Source organism: Geospiza fortis, unplaced genomic scaffold (assembly GCF_000277835.1).
Source record: "Geospiza fortis unplaced genomic scaffold, GeoFor_1.0 scaffold130, whole genome shotgun sequence".
Lineage (NCBI taxonomy): Eukaryota > Metazoa > Chordata > Aves > Passeriformes > Thraupidae > Geospiza > Geospiza fortis.
The window spans coordinates 11645587-11667850 of record NW_005054300.1 but is presented as its reverse complement, the minus strand read 5'-3'; the positions used below and the strand labels follow the sequence as shown (position 1 = coordinate 11667850).

Here is a 22264-nt window from a genome sequence, read left to right as displayed (position 1 = left end):
GCTGGCTCTGATAAGCTGTCCAGAATGAAGAAGACATGCATGTTCTTTTTATTGAGATAAGACCATTCTAGAGACAGCAACCTACTGGTCTCAGTAAGATGACCAACAAAACCAGTACTGGTTGTACACACCATGTTGAACTCAGCAGCATCTTCTTTCTTGCTTTTCATTCACTGACTCACAGGTAGTCTGCCTGCTCAGATTGATGACTGATAAAACAACTTTCTTCACTCTTGGCAATAATAAACCTTCCCTGGATGTAAGAGATGACTGGAGATAACGGGTGGTTTTCAGGCATGTTCCTCTTAATTACAGGTCGGAGGTAAAACCAGTGCCCCTCCTCTCAAACTAAACAGGTAGTGCCCATAGCCACAGATGGCAAGGACAATGTTTGCAGGCTGGGCAATATCCAAACCTACAGAGTCTAAATCCTAACTGAAGCAAACACAGGCTACTGAGGTAACAAGTGTCTTAAAGGTGAAGTTACAAGACTTCTGCCTAAAAGGTTTCCAAGAGTAAGAATACAATGGGAAAAGCAGTTCAGGCACTTAACGGCCTCCACTTCACCATCACAAATGGAAAGGAGAAATGAAGACAAGACCAACACACAAACCTGCTCTACCCTCCTGCCAAAGTCACTGACAACATGCTAAAAAATCCAATCCCATTAACAGCAGTTGTGTGACAGGCAGAGATAAGAAAGTTACATCTTTCTGAGTGTTTTAAGAGTTATTACTGTAACATCAGCCATGAGAAATTCAGAGAACCATTTTAACGACTACTTCATAAAACACAAATTATGCAAAGAGGCAAATACATCAGATCTTCAAACTTGGTTTTTCATCAAGCAAACAAGAAGAGGTTCTCTATAATCCATGTTAACCAAAACAAATTATGTGAGTTTTGTATCTAGCCAGCACATTAAAAAATACTTCTTTAATTTTGACTGTTGCAATTTTGTTGTACAAAATATCTTATACACTAATTTAGTTTGCAGGTTTTAGTTGCCATAGAAGAGACTGTCAACCTCACCAAGCCTGCATTCCTTCTAACTCCTTTTTTGTTTTGTTTTGATGGGGAAATAATATTCTGCTGCCCTTGACTGAATGTGCAGAATTCAGTTTTCCATATTTGAACGGAAACATTGTGAAGAGGGATATAATTTATTTCCTAGTGCCACATGCTTCATATTTCCTGACAACTGTAGATTAAACTTCTTTCAAGGGTGATAATTAAAATTTTTATGAGCATATCTAATATTAAACAGCTACTAGCAGGTTATGGTGCCACGTCTGCTTAATGCACAGGGAAGAAAAGCAATAAAAATTAACTGTCAAAGCAGCAGCTTGATCTTCCCTGTCAGCTACCAAAATGCACTCTCAGTCATGAGACTCCCTCCCACACAGAGGTTACTAAATTTCTGTAACACAACAGTTTTCTGCATATTGTCCAAACATTACAAGAAAAAGAATAGAACAGAAGGCTTCAACATGAAGTGTTACAACCTTTATTACAACTAAGTTGTTAATCTAGACTGTAGCTTTGGGTAATAAATTGAACTGTTGAAAATGTAGGCAGAAGAATTAAGGGGTGCCTATTTTTAGCAAAATGAAGGAGTTTGACCAATGGTTGCACAGTCACTTTCTGCTGAATGCATGTAACAGGATTTTCTCCCTTTTTTTAGTGAGGTGCATTTCTTTATCTGGCTTGAGGCATGAAAATGGTTGGCACTACGAGGGTCCTCTTTTTTTAGTGGCAGTCAATACTCATATCAACTCAAAGCTGTCAGGGAAAACTGCAGCTTGGATTAAGCTATCTGTTGGAGGAAACATTTTTTTCTTTTCAAAACAAGGTACAAAAGATGCAAACAATAGGGTCTCAATCCCAAGAGAAATACGGAGTCCTTAACCTTATTTAATTAAATCATTAAAAATGCACTGGAAACCTTAGCCACAAAGGAACCTACTGTTCAAACAAAACAAAAATAATAAATCTTAAAACAGCTAATAGAAGCTGCATAGATTTTGCAGTCAGAATATTACATTAGTCATAGTAGCCTTAATGGAAATCTTTAAATTATGCATCACTCACAGAACAAGGTAAGCAGTCACAACTTATGAAATGCCAGAATTAAAATGGTCCCTTCAAATTCAATCATGCTGTACTCCGTAGAAATTCTGCATTAGTCAGTATTTCTGCACAGAACTAGTAACATACTCCTCAAACTTATTATGGAGAAATCACTTCACATACTATTATTTTAAAACTCTTCTTAAGTCTTCCACGCTACACTTTTTACATATCACTCACACACACACACACAAATACAAAGATGATTGTTCAATACACCAGAAAGACTGATAAACATCAACAGAAAGTAAGTCAAGATATATAACAACTTCAGAACTCAATGTTCACTAGTAAGAGGACATAATAAACAAAATACACCAAAAAATCAAATTCGGACTCCAAAGGCATGAATAACTGAACAGTACCCATCGCATTCCTGTAAAGGTGAAGGGATGAGTGAAAAAAGCAGGCTGTGTATCTCCTTCATATGCTCCGCAAAGCTTCAATGCATTAAGTTTTAAAAAGGTCTCATATTTGAATAAAATCTGTCACATTCTTGATATCATTCTGAAGGGAAAGACAGCTGAAAGCTACCCCAAGGAAGAGATTAAGCCTTTGTTCATGCTCAAGGCTTATTTCACTGCAGAAGGTTTGTCATTCCATAGGTAAGAAAGCTTGCAAGTACATCTAAAAGGGCTAAGGGCAGAGTCCCAAGAGTGAAGACTGAGTTCAGAAACAAACTTTTCATTTTCCCAGACCCTACCTCATCTTCAAGGAGATCCCAGACACCAGGAAAGAGTTATACAAGGTGAATGAAGTTTTGAAGTTCAAAACAGACTACAACAATCCATAAAGGTTCTGAAGAGCCCAATCAATTTGAGGACTTCAAGACAAAGTGTAGAAAAACAGATACCAGGTAGGTGAAAGATACAGAAGCTGAGTGCCAGTTTGGATGTCCTGGATTTGATTCTACAGCTGCTCTTGCCTAAAATTCCATAGGAAAATCCCTCTGGAGGGAAGAATTAAGTCACAGAGATTACTATGATACTTCACTGGGAAGTGGCAATGCAAAACTGGCAAAGTACAGAATGACATATTTAAGAATAGTCTCTTAGCAACCTTTTTGCTATGGAACTTTTTTCAGTAACTCAGTTTCTGCTTTTTCCAGATTTATGGCAGTCAAAATACTTGCCAGCAGTTTAAATCAAGGAGGATGGTTTCAAGACATGTCAGGGTAAAGGAAGTTATTTCTGTGTTCTAATACATTCAGGTGGCAGAGGTTTTATTTCCCCAAGAAAGAAGCAAATTAGCATTAGACAATTCTGGAAGCCTCTTTACATTGAAAACAGAGGTGGAAAGACACAAAGGGATCTCATCCATAAAGCCAGAGGGCTTCCTGGGGACTTCAACCTGAAGCATAACATGGTAATTGCAAACAATTTCCATTTCCTTCTTCAAACCAGCTTGTTGATTTGAAGCCATTAGAGCGTTGCTCATGCTGATGAAGTTTCCGATTCATAACCTGCTTGCCTGCTAACTCCGCTCAAGTTTTATTGCCAGTCACAATGATTCAAACACTTTCATAAAACCTTGCAAACATTAAAATCACTGTGTATAGAGAGTCCTAACATCCTGGCGAATTGAACCCTGAAGATTTATACATCAGTTTGCTTTTCCATGCACGTGTCCACAGTCTTAAAATACAAATCAGTTGAACAGATTCACAAGACAAACTTCAGCGCACATGGAATCACCCTCCCTCAGCATTCCTGGCCTCCAAATGAGAATACAAGGGAGAAATGGGATACCATAACTGCTTGCTTAGCAGTAAAACAGTCTCTTTACACATATCAAAGATCAATGCTGTAAACTTTTATGACAGTACTGTATATAGCTGCTAGCACAGGAAAGAAAAAATAACACAGTATTGCTTTGGGACACATTGACCAACTAACATAAACATACTCAAAGATAGAATTTTAATCTAATTTCTTGAAGAAGAAAATGAGAAAAATAAGTGAAGAGTTTATAAACGTGTTTAGCTTTGTATCACATTTAGTGGTTTTATAGAAATGAATTCAACTGGTAAAAAGATGGTATTTAGGCATGCTTTGAAAACAGTGTTAATGAGGAGGTGACTAGAATCAGCAACGTCACTTTAAGTGTCACTTTAACCAGAGATAAGACTGTTTTTGGCATCCAGCAGCTGTTGCTATTGTGATTAAAATTCATTATATTTGAAGCACCTTAAGTCCCCTCCCATGATAAACTTCTAATTAGCTAGCTCTAAACTATGACTCACAAATGTATTTCGATTAAAAAAATAACATTTTTCTGTGTGTACAGTGGAATTCAAATTTGCCAATGAAACAACTCACCATGGTTGCAAAGGGTATAGCTCTTGAAGCATGGTAATAGATGGCAATGAAGTTGATGAAGAAGGCAGTTCCACACACCATTGCTGGAATAAGGAAGGCTCCGATGAACATCTGCTTTATCCATCGCCTTCCTGTAAGAAGGGACATTTCAACGGGACTGGTAAGATACAGCACATTTAAAATAAAAAAAACAAAAAGATTATCAAGAACTCCAGAATTTACATATTTGACTACTTCTCCCACGAAAAGGTGAAAGAAGTAAGTAACAACATACTACATCAATACAAGAGCTAAGAGCAAACTAAGTTTTGGCTGACTCTGGTCACTCACAAGATGCAGCACATTAATCAATTTAGTGGACCAGGTGAAAAGAAGAAAAGGGATACAGTATGAGAACATTTCAGCTGAAGAACAGCATATGCTGACTAAGCTGGCCAAAGAACCTGGGGTGTGAAAGCTGAGGGTGCATGTAGCTGCACATGAGAAGAGACAGAGATAGCAGAGCTGGCCCTGTGCAGCACCTGCATTAGACAATGCTCTGAGAGCACGGGAGAGCTCAGCACTGCTCCCAGGAGAGCTCAGCACTGCAGCTACTTCCAGACAGCTCCTGTTCGGGGCTGCCCTGGTCCAAGCTGGACCCAGCCAACCCAGACACACCTTCAGGACGCATTAAGGAAATGGCTATCCCTGCTAAAAAGTAAATGCCACAGCATTTAACATACAGAAAAACTGGACTCTTGATATTTTCAACAACAGAAAAGGTAGAAAGAAAGTGATTTCTAAAGTCCAAGCATCAAGGGAACAGAACATCTGTTAGCAGTTATTACTAAGTTTAGAGCTCCCTGAGGAGATCAAAGAAATCCTTTTGGGCAACCCCTTAAAAATTTCCCCTATCTGTATTCCCTGTACTTTCTATGCTCTTAAAAACTGTCTACACTTATGCACTGTGATATTAATATGCAGTAAGTAAAAAATATTTTAAAAAGCGTATTTTTTTTCCAGACAATCATATGTATTTTCACCATGTACCCACATAAACAGCATTTCATTGTTTGATACATGTTTACCTGTAAAAAAAAAGCTTATCTGGCTCTACTACAGATCACAATACATTACAGTACAGCAACCCCTTTCTAACTAGATCTGGTTTTGTACAAATTGCTAGGTTTATAAGCAAGCCACATGAAAATAAACTTCTAACCTCCAAACTCAAAGTAGAGTTGAGATTGAACATTAACAGGTATATCATGCTAAAAAGATACAAATTTTCTTTTGTGAACTTACCAGAATTATTTTTTTAAGCACTCTAGAAGATAATAGATATTGATTATTCTTTTATTGCAGCATAGGGAATGGATGAAGCTAGTGCACTGCAAGAATCTAACTGGTCATAACTCAGAGGCATAGTGGAGAGCATTTGAAGACAGCCTGTTCAAATCTTCTGTCAATTTTACTTGGCTTCTGCTCTCTACTGATGCTCATTTTGATTTGCTAAGTATAAAGCAGAGCATATACTGGAAAGCAGAACAACTTTCTTTAAAAGATGATATAAATAGTTTTCCCATCTGCAATTCATGGTCTAGTAAATAATCTATATTTGTCCTTTTTGTGTTAGCCTAACATAACCCCCCTAGTACATAAGAAGAGGACCATGTAGGAATCATCTGGAGAAGATGACATGAGCTGTTTAACAACATGTTGCACAAAAGAGAAAGGCTTTTGTACTCTGCAGATGTCATGAGCCAAAAATTATATACAAGAGTATAACAAGCAATTTGGAAGTCACAACTATTAACAGCTCTTTAGCTCTTTTAAATTAACCTAAGACTTCAGTTAGCTTTTTAGAAAGCATAGCCAGTACTGACTGAGTAGATAATATGAAAGTTAAATATACCCAAAATATTTCCTGTTTATTAGGAATCTAATGGATTCCATCTGACTCCATGGGGACTCTTCTATATTGGTACAAATCAGAAAATAATAACTTCTTCATTTAACAATGCAATGAAAATGCTGAAACATGAAAACAATTTACCTCCTTGTCTAGCATAAAGGCTTCCTCCAAAATATCCATTCACTGGTGATGTTGCAGCATAAACAAATATAGCTGTACTAAGCATTGATCCTCTCCTACAAGAAGGGATGTTTTTGGTAAATGACATAATGACATACAAAACCAAACATAATTAGAGCAAAAAACTCCTGTATTTTTAGCAGAAGCAGTTATTTAATATTTTTATTTAATATAAATATTTAGAAGTGCTTGAACTGTAAAATCTGTGTAAGAATCAGAACTTTTTGTACACAAGGCTTTGGCCAAGTCTAATTCAATGTGGGAAAGAGAGTTTTGATATACTACAGTCTTTCTTAACATGCGTTTATTTTAACTGGAGTACAGACTCTCACCTCTGATAAATATACCCTGACATTTGGATGTGTGTACTTTGTGCATAAATAACTATTTACATGACATCCATTAAGTGTAAAATTCAACTGCAGATAAAATGTCAAAAGGCCAGTATTAACAAAAATATACTAAGATTGTGAATAATGTTTCTGCCATCCCCCAGAAATTAACTTTTAAGATGGAAAGTGCTCATCTGGCAGAAAATTAGATTTAGAAACTATAAATACTATAATGAAGTCACAAATCAGCATTAAGTAGTGCAATCAGAAGAGCTTAGTAATTTTTAAATGTCACCCCATTAAATGTTGGACTACTAATTTTGGCATAATTTTTCTGAAATTTTACAAGCAAAGCTAATAATTTAAAATCAAAGAAGCCATTTCCAAATACATTTTAAAAGATCACATCTAAGAATAGGAAGATATAAATGTTATTCATTAATAGAATTGTTTCCCCACATCCCTCTGCTATTCTTCGACAGCAAATAGCAGTAGGTTTTCAGCTGACTTACTGTACTTTCTTCTAATTAGTTGCTCTCAGAGATTCTAGTTACTGTCATTCTGGTTTTTGAGGAACCATTCCTGGATGCCTGCTGCACTCAAAGAAGCAATCTTTAGCACTTAAGCTTCCATGACAGCATGACCAAAGCAAATATACCTGCTGGTCACACATACTGAAGGACTGTTTTACCAATATTTGTTTTTTAAAAACTGCTCGTAACTTAATACAATTTAGAAACACATGCAAAACCCCCAAGAGCAGGCACAGTCTGAAATGGCACTGCCACTGTGTAAATCCAGACTACCAGTAAAAACACCAGACTTGGTGCTATTTTCCTAAATTGTCTGCACCACATTTGGTCCATTGTTCCACTACACACCCAGAATTAAATTCACTTTGAAAGTGACAGAAAGGTTTATTGCAATAAAAGACTAGCTGCGCATGTCTTTTAAAAAAATACTGTTCTGATACATTTTGCAACTGACATGACTAGCCTACAGCCTCCCTACAGGGCACACACATTCTGAAATGGTTTCATTTTGTTCTCTGAAGGGCTGATATGCTGCACAATTAAAAGTGTGCATGTATGCTTGTCCAGAAATAACCATGAGACAAAGGAGGGGAATAACACCCTATGGAAAACGAAAATATGCCAAGATTCTGGTACTACAGAGTGGCTTTTTAAACACCGGTAAAAGGCCACTAAATTGAAAAGCAAGAGTTCCCTCCAGCGGCACATCAGAAGTATTACAACTTGCTAAAATCAAGTTACAGGTGATACAGATCAAAGTTTAGTCACTGCTTAAAACAAATCACTTGCAAAAACCCAAAAAACCCAAACACAAGCCAATAATTCCCTCCAATACCCAAAACACAATCACTACAGAAGCAGATGAAGTCCACCTAGTAACCCAAAAATCTCAATCAAATTAAGAGGTAAAGGAAGAAAACAGGTGAACTACAAGTAGTGTGTTAAATTTAAACTTGAGTATTGTTTCTTTTTTTTAATGGATTCTTTCCAGTCAGGACCTATTTCTGGGGATTTTACACCAGCACAGGCTAAGCACAATGTGTTCAAAAGAACTTAAAGAATTACATTTTCATTCCCAAGCAGACTTGTGATAAGACTGACTTAATACTGACTTGTCAGCAGAAAACAGGACTATTCACAACAGAGCACACTCTTATTTCAGTCTTCACAGGACATGATGGGGAAATAGGGCCAGAAATATACTAACATCTTATCACTCTGGATGAAACCAGGAGTGAAATATGTACCTTTGAATACATATAATTCCCATATTATCTGCTAGTGATCCTGCAAAACAACAAACTAGTTTCAAAATAAATCATTCAAAAAGCAAGCACTAAAAGAGAAAATCAAAGGAGACTAATGTGGTAACGGTAGGACAAAGTTTCATTACAAATTAAAAGAGCACTTCTTAATACTACATCTGATCTACAGATTACTACTCAAGACTCTCAAACACTTTTTTTCAGGCCAGTTAGAAAAACAATTTTTGTAATTATTTTGTTCACTTAAACATTTATATATGGAAGACATGGCACAATTATACTTACTCTGTGTATAAATCTTCTATCATTGCAACAATAATAACTATAAGAGACACAGCAAAAATTTGACAGCCAGACCCAATAAGCGATGAAAATATTAGAGGATGACTGGATGGTCTAAACACATCTCCATGGACCTGCTTCCACCCATACTCATCACCTAGATCTCTGTCCTGGGAACAACAACAACAAATTTTAAGTCTAGTCATGACAATTAAAGACAAACACAAAAGCTACATAAAAACAAAAGGTCTGATTTAATAAAGCAACTTCAAGTGAAATGTGTCTTCTCTTCTAAATGCATCAAATTGAAAAGTTTACTTTTCAGATGCTTATGAAAAACTACTACCTGAATGTATGACACAATAAAATCTATTAGAATCCCTCCCTGTCCCTAAAACCTCTGAGGTGCTTAGGAGTACATCAGGCTTCTACTACAAAGTCAGAATGGACCTAGTTAATCCTAAGGTTGGATATGAACATTAGCACAGTGACTAGAGAGAGATTTTTGGGTCGCAACCTAGAAGCATGTTATAAAGAAAACCAGTAACACTTCCAAGACACACAAAAGGCATTTTCTGTCCAATTGAAGAAAGCCATTCAGAGCTGCTAACACAACGAATGTACAACAAGAAAACAATAAGCCTTAAAAAAGGAGTTTTTAAAGCATGGATGCAGGTCTTACCATATCATCCATTTCTTCCTCCTTGCTGTATCTTGCATAATCTTTTCGCAAAGTTCTCATTAATATCATAGACACCAGGCCAACCAGAAAGATCACCATCATAAAAGAATTGAAAATTGAAAACCAGTGAATCTACAAAAAGAAAACACACCCATAACATTTAGAACTGTAAATGTGTTTCAGAGTGTTCCAATAAGGATAAATTGTTGCCTATAAGGACAGCCTGTCAGCACTAGCTAAGTAACAATAAACCATACTGTAAGCAACATTATATCTTCAGAGAGTGACACTAAAACTGGCCTGTGAAACACCACACATAAACCTTTTTATCAGCCAGCCTTGCTCAGGACCAAGTTATCACAACTTAGATAAGCAGCAGCAAAGTTTGAACAACTGGCTGTGCATGCTCCCTTGGTAAGCAAAAGGCAACACGATGTACTGCTGCCTTCCTAGAGAAGACGTTCAAGTAGCGAAGCCAAAGGAATTACTGCTCTGCACAGGATGAAAATGTGCAGCAACAATACTTTTGCTCTCAAAAGCATATACTTCTGGTTTTCACTGAGCTCCAAACAGAATGCAAAGTCTCTACTTTCAGAAAGCAGCACAGCTCAGTACACTGCCCTTAAGGAGATTACAACCACAGATTTAAACACAACTGATAGTGCCACAACTGATAACTGGTTTAGTTAATGCTTTTTGCTCTGCATTTACTTCACAAAGAAGTGTACCAATGGCCAACTGCACTTGTTCAGCTTACACAGTTGCACAGTCCTGTCCCTGAAGCTTCACTGCTTCTGCTCACCTGAATATATTTTCTTGAACTATACTGTACTTTCTGCAAGCTTGAAGCTCGCCTGCACATTTATTGAAGCACTAGAAAAACAGAGGTATCCTATTTTAGCAGCCACACTACCACTTAAACAATAGTCAGACCTCCCTGCTTTATTGTCCCAGAGCACCTGGAAAATCTGAAAATTCAAGGATGTAATCCAAAAATTGCATGACATCTAAACTAATGAAACCATTGTAAAGGGATGTATTGTAAGGCTTAGAACAATACATACTCTGTGCTGAAAGAAAGATGGGTCAAGATACTTGTCAAATCGGTCTTCAAACTTCACATCTGATTTCTTCCATTTCACCTGAAGAGAGAAATGTTTATATTTTAAAAGTTCCTTACAGTATTATTAGCTATACTCACATGCAGAAACCCAGAACACATATTAAAAATCATCCACTTTAGATGTCTTCTTCAATATGAATGGGATTTGGCTAAAAACAATGGAATGATGTTCTTAAAGACTGGCATCTACAAGTCAGGCATAGAATGAACACCAGCCTCCTCTCCTCATGGATCTAATCTTGAACAAGGAAGTATCAGTCTTGCACTACCTCAGTTCTGTTTCTGTGAGGTTAACCAAAGATACAGATTTGTAGTTGTCAAATACCACAAACCTTTTTCATGATTATAGAATCTATATAATGTGTATATATATATATATGTATGTATACACACACACATACATGTAATTACTATGAATCTAGACACTTCAATTTCCAATAAATTACTCTGAAACCAACTGGAAAAGTATGTGATTATGGACAGACTATCACAGGGTAACAGCATATTACAGCTGTCAGCTCTTCACCAGCTGCAGAGAGGACTGCTTTTGATTTGGAAAATGTAATTGCATTAATGAACTATATGGTGCTAATCTGGTAGCACAAAGTATTTTTGTCAACTTTTGCAAGACTGCATTTAAAAATTAAAACAATTTTACAAACTAAATACACGCCTACCTGAAAATCTTTTTCAAAAGCATGCCAAAAATTACCAGGATATTTAGTGATATTGAAACAAATGCAGCCCCCTTGTACATACCTATTTTAAAATTCCTGAGACGGAACTATCCCTTCCAAAAGCTGTTCTCTTACTGAGTATAGAAGAAAGCATATAAATGTAGATTGAACATCCAAATCACTTTAGTTTCCCACTAAAACACTTTTCTGCACATTACAGAAGATCCAGTTTGCTTGGAGTACTTCAATAATCTTAATTTTACATTCGTTATTAGTAAATCTACCAAGGTTTTTCAGCAACAAAAGAGAATAATTGAAGGAGTGAAGATGCATCTTCCTCTAACACAGCCCAGCATATCAGTACATATTGTAGTACACAAGTACCTTTTTTTGAGTTATTTCACCATGTAGAATTTCTTATTACATGTGCATCACCAAATTACTTACTGAATATGACATTTGGATTTTTGTGTTTGGTACCAATTTAACCTTTCCTTCACTGGTCAGATTGACATCTACAATTCTATTTCCGTTGAAACCAATTTCAAGTTTTTTGTAAGTCCAAAGGTAATAATCTTCTCCATTTTCATCTGCTTCTCCAACAATCCCTGCATAGAAAACAAGTGCAAGCATCTATTACAGGTATGCTTCTCAGATATTTTGCATTTACTTTTTAAAAACATGCATTACAAAGTTTTGCCAGCTGAAAAAGCAACATAAACAAAGAGGACACAGAAGACCATATACTTTTCAACTCTAATATCTGGACTCCACTTTCAATCCATGGGTCACTGAAAGAAGCATTTTGTAATGGCATTAAAAGAAAAAGCTTGCAGCTACAAACACTGTAGAAGACCCAACAACAGTGCCTCTACTTTTATTTGCAATTCTTACCAGATAAATAACTAGCTAAATAGAGATTCATTTTTCCTAGCAGAACTTAGCCAAGACCTCTATAATTTCCCATCTTCCAACTATCTATTCGCTCATTTTTCTTCCTCTTAAGAGTTTTACTTTTTCTCTGTAATCCTCATTAGTTTACTTCCCAACACATGCTTCTTACTCTCGTTTGCACACAAGTTTCCAATGCTTGCCAAAAATGTGGTTTTTTATTAGGAAGAAATTCTTTACTGTGAGAATGGTACAGGTTGCAGGTTGCCTAAGAGAAGTTGTGGCTGTACCATAGTGAGCGTTATGTTCTCTTCCATCTCAAACCATCCAAACCATTCTATGATCAAGTTCTTAATTTTCAATAAGTTAGTGCAAAATGTCTCATCTGCCACAGAATAATTCCAGAGACTGTGCTATGCTGAGCGAAACCAAAGGGTTTAACAGTCAACAAGTTCCCAGGCTGTGTCACCTTTGATGTCAAGATCAAAGATTGCATACAAGATGTACAAAATGGAAAGTCACAAAAAAGCAGCAGTCAAGATACACAAGGCTGAGGGGAATGGAGGAACAAGTACGTGAAGGATGTGGAAAAGGCTATTACAAGCACCAGGTATATGAAGGAAGGGCCTTTGTGCATCACCTATGTTTTTTTAATTTTCAAGGTGGTATTTTTCTGTCAAGTTTTTCACTCATGCTTGTTTGTCAGGATTGCCTTGTATATGCCATCTACACAAAACATATGCCAGTTTGTGCCTCCACCATATAGCCTGGCACCTGCCATGCCATCTGTTCCCATGGTAGTATCTAGAACCATGACAATATAGACTTCTAAACTACTTAAAGGACTGATTAAACTACTTAAAGGAGTGATTCTGATTAATCACTCACTGAAGGAATGAACTAACCCAGTGCTTCACATAGCTAGGGAATGTTCTGAAACAATTAAGCCTAGTCTCTCTCTCCACTGTGGGACAGCAATTCAGGAAAAAATATTAAATGGAATATTTTTTTCTGAATGCGCTTAGAAAGATCTTGTTGCCTTTTTCAGATTAGAAAATAGTGTAAACCTTCCAGAGCCCTCAAACAGCAGTTTGATGTCATTACCTTCCGTTATCAGCAGCTAAGAAAGGTTAATTTATGCCTAGTCTCTACTGAAAATAGAGTAGTCCTTACAGGGCTTGAGGACTTCCAGGGTGAATTTTAAGAATTAGTGTTTCTGCATATGCCTGGAAGCAGTAAGCCTTAGCAAGGTGGAAAATCATAAAGAACATGAAGGATGAACTTAACTAATGTTTGCCAGGAGACAGGAGGAGTGCCATGAATGCATCTGGTGGAGCCCAGGGAAGTGAAAGGTCTGCTTTAAGAACAGAATTAAAGAGAAGTTGCCTGGAATTCTAAGCAAACATTAGCACCATCTGAATCCTTTTCTTTTACACTCTTCACAGAAAACTTTATTTTGGTAGCACTAAAAAAGGATTCCAGCTTTCTACATTTAGGGAACAAAATTTTGGTTTAATCCAACTACAAAATGTGAAGCCACAATGAAAAAAAACAGGATATTGGGTCATACAGTATATACAGTACATGCTGGCCAGCAAGGTTCTCAAGATAGGTAATCCAAATAAAGTGGATCAAGATGAGAGCCTTCACACAGTAACCAAAAAAGTCATTCAGCACAAGCTATTTTTAATGCAAGCTGAGGGTAACCAGTTCTGGACACTACCCTCATGAAACCAAAAAAACCTTTCTCAGTATTCAGAGTATTTCAGAGATGCCATCATAACTACTTCAGATCTTACACCCATGTATCTTAAACAGTCCTAACAGTTTCCTTCATTATAATTACTGAAATTTAGTAACCATTAAATAGTTACAGCTATGCAACAACAATCAAGCAAAAGATATTTGCTTTCTTCAGTGTCTGTACATGCCACCACATTAGGTGGTACTAGACAAGTTACACAACGCACTCAAAGGCACCAGCAAGCTGGCAGAGGCATGTGTACAGCATCATTCATGCCATATTCATAACAGAAATACTTAAAATAAAAACTGTTCAGTTACCAGCAAGTCTCAGTGCTTTAAGTTTTAAGCAGCACTCAGAACCTGAAACATTTCTGTTGCTGAACAGACCCAGGAAAACCAAAATTACTGCAGATAAGCTATATTCCCAGTTTTCTCCACTGTACTGGGAACACAAAGGTCCAAAATACTAATTCAGATTTGCAGATAAACTCTTCTGATTGGTTCAGGTGCATCAACTCCTTTCTCAGCCCCCCACCAAGAACTCAATTAATTTTTTGAATAAAAGGCTAATATTGACCAACCTGCAGTCCTGCTACTTTCACCTAACCTGCAGGAGACAAAGACCAAAACTGTCAGCACCACTTGCCTTCACACCTGATGTCAGATTATATCCTTACATAATATTACCTGTACTTGTGATCCTGCAGTCCCCATTATGTAGCACAGTTTGAGATCCTGGTTCCAAACTATCAAAAGCAGCTTCTTAGTATCTTAGAAAGATGATACCTATATTCTACATGTTTTCTAGTTGACTTCTTGTGCATAAAAAGCATACTGGGAAACATTAAAAACACTCAATCACAGGAAAACAGATTTTTTTTTAGCTGAGAGCATAAAATTTGTGATGTATAGAAGATTTAGTAGGTATGTTTGTTTTTTGGCATTTTGGATGATGAAACATGACCAGAAAAATAAATTCCAAAAATGAAAGCCTCCAAGACTTGTTAGCCACACAGGATTCCAAAGAAGTCAGCTCAGCATCCATCATCCCCGGGCAATTCAAACCCTACATACCTGCCACTAGTCTAGAAAAATAATTCACTGGTCTTTTGCTGAAAGGCCAAAGCCATAAAAAATATTGTAGCAACAACTGTCACTCATGCATGCTTTTAAAAAGCCTACCAGCAATTGCACAAGCAGTACAGTAAAGGTCACACAGAGTAATCCAGGTCTACTCCAAGCCTGGCTATAAAGCCATTGCACACAATAAACCAATCAGCTGAAAAGAACAAAATCAATACTTAAGTACTTCTCTTCAGGCATTATAATGGTATCTCTTAAAAACAGACACATTAAAACAAACCCAGACCTTCCTGACAACCAGATAAATAATAAATAAATAAAGTGTTAATATTTCTGCCATGTTCATCTGACAGATATCTTCTAAAACAAATTAAAATAAGAAAGAGCTAAAAAAAAGCACCCTTTGTCAAAATGAATTAATGATGGATACCATTATTCATACCAGCTATCAATGAACTTTTCTTGCATGACTTGAACTGCATTTCTGTAGGTGTTATGGGACTTGGTTTAGTTTGGGCAGGTTTACCTCCTCCATGGAACACAGGCAACAAAGAGCTTATGGCTGTTTCTCATTTCCTTTCAGTTTATATATCTACAACAGGGAGATTAGGCCTTGGAGAGTTTGGTTGATTGCTATCAGTGCAAAGTGCAATCTGCAGAGCACTCCTTACTAGGTATGTGATCACAGGTTGTGAGGGAGCAACAAAACACAGAGACCTTAGGAGACAATGGCAATAAAGATACACACATTTTTATTCAAGACACAAGCACTTCTAAACCCAGGTAAATAATACACAGCAAGAGAAATTCTGAAAACTGTAAAAGAGTAAGTAAAATAAATCACAGACAACAAAGCAACACCGTTAACAGCCACTAAATTACCACAAAATTAAACAAAACAGTTTTTACATGAGTAATAAAGAAAAGTAGCAAAATAAAGTTTCAACTCTCAAATAAGCTTGTTATTCATGATCAGAATAACATGGCCCTTACAAGTAACCTACCTAATTACCACCTACTTGAACATCTGAACAAATTTAAACCTAAGAACTTACTGTTATTAAATCAGGACTTCAGAAACAAAATAGCTTTTCACTGTTTTTGTATTTCACTAGTACAGACATCTTACTGTTCTTTCAATGCAATAAGCCTTCAACTTATTTCACACAGAATTTATTAGGTTGGAAAAGACCACTGAGATCATTGAGTCCAACCTATGACCCAACACTATCTTGTCAACTAGACCATGGCACTGAGTGTCACATCCAGCTTTCCTTAGACACCTCCAGGGATGGTGACTCCAACACCTCCAAAGTCTAATCACCCTTTCTGTGAAGAAATGCTTCCTAATGTTCAACCTAACCTTCCCACGGTGCAGCTTATGTCCTCTATTACTTTACTTCATATTCTTGTGAATTTGATTTTCATGTAAGTTTCTTGTGAAATTCTTGTAACAAAGCTCAGTCATTAAATGACTCCATGAAACCCACTAGTACAGGACTTGAGTAGGTGTAATCCAGTCATTAATGCACAATATCACTCACCCCATATTGGCAAGTCATCAATATACATCTGGTACCAATAGTGATTTTTGATAGCATACACAAATGCATCTCTTCTTCCCTTGTCCAAGTCAACTTCACAGTAAGTGGTCTGCATCACATCATCTGCAAAAAATTAAAGCAAGTTGAAGATTTATTAATGAGCTGGCTCAAAGTGAAGGCAAATCAAATGGAGGAATGGACAGAGCTGAAGTCTCCAAGCCCTCTTGGGTATCCTCAAGTAGATAACAATAAAGGACATTTTAAAAGGAACCATTAAAGCAAATGCATGATTGTGTTCAGAAATCTACATTTCTGCATGCAGAGGCTTCCCACATACTGGACAGGGAAAGGTTTCACAGTATCCTTTTGCTGCTTTATCCACACTAGATTAAGGTAAAAAAGCTGATGACAGATTCACCTGAACAGATAATGAGATCTCTCTAACTTTAACAAGAGGTATGAAATTATTAAGAAATACCTAAAACTGTTTACAACATTATCTCTGTTTTAGTATAATCGGCTTCACTGACTAGGAATAATGTTTGTAAAAAAACCTAAAACTTTTTAAAGGTCTCAGCAGTTTTGAAGAAACTACCCTAAGGAAGAAACAAAGCAATCAGAGTAAAGACAGAGAAAAAAAGGAGAGAAGACAAAAACAGGAATAATGCAAAGGACTCGCAAGAGGCTGCATTTGGAAATAAAATAAATCCACCTCTTTCACCCAGAAAGTTATTCTTCCCCATCTACAATTCCTAAGGTATACTGTTAGCAGCCATTCTTTTACATTCCTGAAGAAGTACAAAATGCAATTTTGTTAAATCATCCTTTTCCTCTTTACATTCATCTTCTCTAACGGCACAGTATGGTAACATCAAAAATAAATTTTCAAATTGAAGTTACTATGATACCAATGTTCAATCCATTTAATAATTTATTAGGTCTCAGGTGTAACAGAGGATGTCACTCAAACACTTGAGTAAAGAACTTGACATATTAATTAAAAAGCATTATTATCCTAGATTTAGCTTGACAAGATAATGAAGCCAACCAAAAACTTAGAAGTTATATTATAATATGAGTGTATGTTACTAAGTAATTTCTTCCTTCACACAGGTATTTACACAGATTTGAGACCTGTGATGTAAGAACAACATTTTTCATATTGTAACAAAAGGAAAATCCAACTATCTTGTATGATTGCAGGTATCCTTTCATATGCCACACTTAATACAACAAGAAACACTACTTCATGGAGGCTTGAATACACTGAAGATTTGCCCCATCAGTCACCACCATGGGAGTGCAAGTGGAAACCTTCGCTCTCAGAAGGGCACACTTCTGCAAAATCATGTTTTTATTCTAGTTCAAAAAATACAGGCAATGCCTACTGATTCAACTGCCAGTTTTACTCACACAGTTTAGTACTTCAGCTAATAACAGCTGCAGCCTAAACAATTCTTTGAATATGATGAACAACATGCAGCTTCACGCTTACCTGCTACTGCTGTCCAGTCAAACAATGCTGAGAAGGAATTATTTTTTTATTGCAGAAGCTAATTTATTAGAATACTTCTATTTCCCTTTTACTAACTTTAGAGGATAAAAAACCTAAAAGTATGAAGTTCAAAGCTAATTTTGCAAACTCATATAATACTTTAAAGAGAAAGAAATGCCTGCAACTGTTAATCTTGCCATAATGCCAAAGGCATAGAAAGAAAAGCACAGATGCCTGTAAACTCAGAACTTAGATATGATTCACATATTCATGAAGAAAATCTGTGCAAGTTGATTACTTATTATCTTAATTATTTCAGCTGCAGATTTTAGACACTCAACACTCCTTCAAGCTGTATCTTTTACTTAAGAACCCATGAATCTACTGGTACCAACCAAGCCTCTATCTGTTTACAAAAAGAAAGAAAAAGGAAAACAAAAACCAACCAAAAAATCAAATCACCACAAAAACACCAACAGCCCTGTTTCAATTTAATTGCAGCAACTTCTGGAACACTGATGAAGAGTTGAAGCCAGTATCAATCACACTGAAATAAAACTTATCCATTACAAGAGTATTATCTCAATTTCACTGATACAATCAAGTTAAAAGGGGAAAAAATAAAAGTGAACACCCCTTCAGCACAGAACAAGGTCTACCACTACAATGTCACCAAAAAACTGAGCTACCATCACAATTTAACAATCTAACTGGAAAGGAATTCATTATACAAATGCTAAACTTTAGGGGCTGGTCTACGAAATCCAAATTTTGCAATTCATAAATTGGATACAAATTGTACTGGGTTTATGACAACTTCTAAGCCTCTAAAAAATGAATAAACTTTATTAATCTTTACCAATGTGTTGAATTGCTGCTAGTTGCCTTCACTGTCCTTTCCATTTTGTGTTTCGGATTACATTCTATGAGGTTTGACAAGAAAATTATTTCTCCCACATTGAGTAAAATTTTCAGCATGCTACAAGTGTAACAAACCAGTAGTAGGACTGTTTCCCAGTGTTTGTACAGGTACTCTTTCTTTCTTAAAAGAAAAGATTCAACTCCTTTAGTGTGGCAATGCTATCCTCTATGCAAATTTTAAAATTATGAAGAATTTAACATATTAACAAACTTCGTAAAAATCTTTTATTCAACTTATCCTACTGCTAGCAAAAACATCATTAGCTCTTCTATTTTACAGATGTCCAGTTTTGGATAAAACTTATACAGCTTACAGAAAATAAATCCCATCTGACTGTAAACACTCAGACAAGAGATACTATGCTTAAGTTCTCCATCCAGTTAAGCACTAGTGATGAAATGCAGTGTTCTGGAAAAAAAGATACACAGAAACAGCAATTGAATTAAATTAATAAATGTTAAAATTCAAGAGGCAAAATAACCTGTTACTATTTGAAGTTCTGCAACTACTAGCTATAGATATCTGAAAGGACACAGAAATTATGCAATAGAAGACTCAAGCCTTAATACCAAGAAATATATTTGCTAAAGAAGTTGAATGTCTCTGGAACAGTATGGCAAGATAGTGAGGACAGGGAACAACAGGAAAAAAAAAAACCAAACCAGCTTCATCCTGCTCCTGCCTGACTGGCATGAGTTAGAGACAGCACTATAAAGGTATTTGTCAAAGTTATTCTAAACTAAACAGTAATCAGAAGGATACAATCATCAACTTTGTGTTGAGGTGGAACTTTGAGATATCGAGCCCTTGCTACTCCTTTGCAACTGCAGTGAGTCTACAAGTATTCATCATCATCTGAAAAAATTACATCTTCAGAACTGGTAATTCCAGAATATTAATTCCAGTAAATTATCAAACATTCATATGTGGAAAACTTAGTTTTACTTTGTAAAATGATATCAGTTACTTCAGAAGCAATATCTGCTGCAAGTATTTTCCTTCAAGGGCACATAGATGGAAACTTCACCATAAACTCAAAAGCCAGTGGTAGTACCAATCAACCATACAAAATACACCAGCTGCTAGCAGCAAGAAAATTTCAGTTCTTCTCATGAAAAGATCAAGTTTCAAGAGTTTGTGTATTTTTTTAAAGTGACTAAATGCACTTTGAATCACTTACCTTTAAATTTGATGTCAAGCCCACTAAATTCCAACTCAACTCCTTGAAGAGCTTCCCCTAGGGTTTCATGGTAATGGCCGATGCTTTTTTTTGATCCCACACAGAAAGGGAGAGAGAAGTATTTGTAAGTTTCTTGGCGATTGTGGTAGGGTCCTACAGTATTCATCCACAGAACAACTTCCTCTTTATCTTGGTACTGAAAAACAAAGTTATTGAGTTAGATGAGAAGCCCAGCAGAATAAAAATGTTCAAGAAGCTCTTACTCATATTAACTAGCAGGCAGCATTGCTCAATCACAGGCAACAGCCACATTTAAAGACAGCTGAGCATATTTGTCTTTTGCATGACAGGGACTCCAGGATAAAATTTCAGCCTGCTTTCATAGGAAAAAAAAGCCAAGTTGATCATACAGTTTCTTACGGCCTATCAGTGAAGTATTAGACAAGGGAGATTTAAGAAAGATGATGCAGCGAGCAGAAGTCTTGAAAATAAATAAGCTTTGACTAATTTTGTAAAAACACAGATCAGTTAAAAGCAAAACTCTGCTTATCTCAACTGAAATAAAAGAAACACCAAATTAATGTCTTGTTAAACAAGATCTTAGCAAAGTAGTCAGGCAATCTACCCACACTGCCAGGTATTTTGTATTTTCCTAAAATGCAGCTCCCTTTCTGTTTAGAAAGGGTATAAACTGCATTCAAAATTCCCAGAAGAGCACAATGCCTCACAGGAAGCACTAAAATTAAACTGTTGCGTACCTATAGTAGCCAAGAGCCAAAGTCAGACAGAAGAACTGTATTTTGATGCATTTCCAACATTCCCACAGTGAAAAAACAGAACAGCAAGAAGTGTCTGGTGGCTGCCATGAAATTCTCTCTGGGAACACTCACTCTTCACTTTCCACAGCTACTGTTAGCCAGGAAAACATATTCCTTGCCCAGGAGCCAATATTTTTTTCCAAGCCCTTATTACTTCTGAACAACAAAAAAGGTACTTAGAAGTCATTAATGTATCAGTATTCAAATACTAGAAAATTCGGGAAAATTAAATGATCTGAAATAGTAATTTGCATTATATCTGTATGCATCTGGATGAGGTATCAGATTTGCTGATTACTACACAAAGTCTCTCACACAACACTACTTCACCTATAATTTCAACAGAATAAGAGGGACAGGGACCACACTACAGCAATGTAATTTCTAAGGCAGGAACAAACCCTATTTATAATTATATACACATAAAAGCAAATCACTATACAGGTCCTGAATTTTTTTAGGTACAGAAGTATAAAGTACTGTTATAAGACCAAAACAGACACAGAACACCTTGGAGAAGAAGAGAAAGCAAAATGTGAATTAGACATAACTATTATATAGTGCACAGCTGAAATACTGAACACAGTTCTGTATCTCCCTTTTTAACAAATGAACAAAGATTCTTCAACTCCATTTATTCTGAACAACCAGTCATACTAAGAGGTCAGTGCAGACATGAAAAAAAAATTCCAGATGAAGTGTTTAAAAGGTAAACTCAAGGATTTAAACAAACATGCTTCGGAAAATAATTTCATCCCTTTAAACTAACACACCATCTCAATTAAAGGCTCATCTTTTTTGTTTACAAAGACATACAAAGGTCATTCCAGCCTCTTGTGTGAGTGATTTCCAACAAGAAACTTAAAATATCTCACTAATTTCATTCTGAGCTGAAGCAGAGACCAAACACTTACTGGTTTCATAAACTTGCCCCTTTGCAGAGCACACACTTCAGAGCATTTCTGATAGCTAAAGAATGTCAAAGAAGCATCAAATAAAAAGTAGACAAGAGAAAGCATGAGAAAGTAGACATTCCTCCTCTCTGCCAGCAATCAGAAAGGTTATACCAGTGCAGCACAGCTGTCCAAAGAAAGTTGGGAAAGATAAGAGAAAGAAAGCAAAATCCCAGTTCCAATCCCCTCAGTGGCAGAAGCAGACAGTGGAGTCTG

The 22264-nt window shown here is 36.4% G+C and overlaps 1 protein-coding gene across 1 annotated transcript in view; it reads right to left on the bottom strand.

Moving 5' to 3' along the window:
• The window catches only part of TM9SF3 (transmembrane 9 superfamily member 3), a 33199-nt gene extending 12731 nt beyond the window's left edge, over window positions 1–20468 (bottom strand). The window contains exons 1-8 of the mRNA XM_005416514.3: window positions 20278–20468; window positions 16681–16803; window positions 11864–12024; window positions 10681–10758; window positions 9617–9748; window positions 8938–9104; window positions 6484–6578; window positions 4449–4579 (exon numbers count right to left, since the gene is read on the bottom strand). Coding sequence (XP_005416571.1) covers window positions 4449–4579; window positions 6484–6578; window positions 8938–9104; window positions 9617–9748; window positions 10681–10758; window positions 11864–12024; window positions 16681–16803; window positions 20278–20443 — 1053 coding nt within the window. The 5' untranslated portion in view covers window positions 20444–20468. The remainder of the gene's footprint in view (window positions 1–4448; window positions 4580–6483; window positions 6579–8937; window positions 9105–9616; window positions 9749–10680; window positions 10759–11863; window positions 12025–16680; window positions 16804–20277) is intronic.
• Between the last annotated feature and the right edge of the window lie 1796 nt (window positions 20469–22264).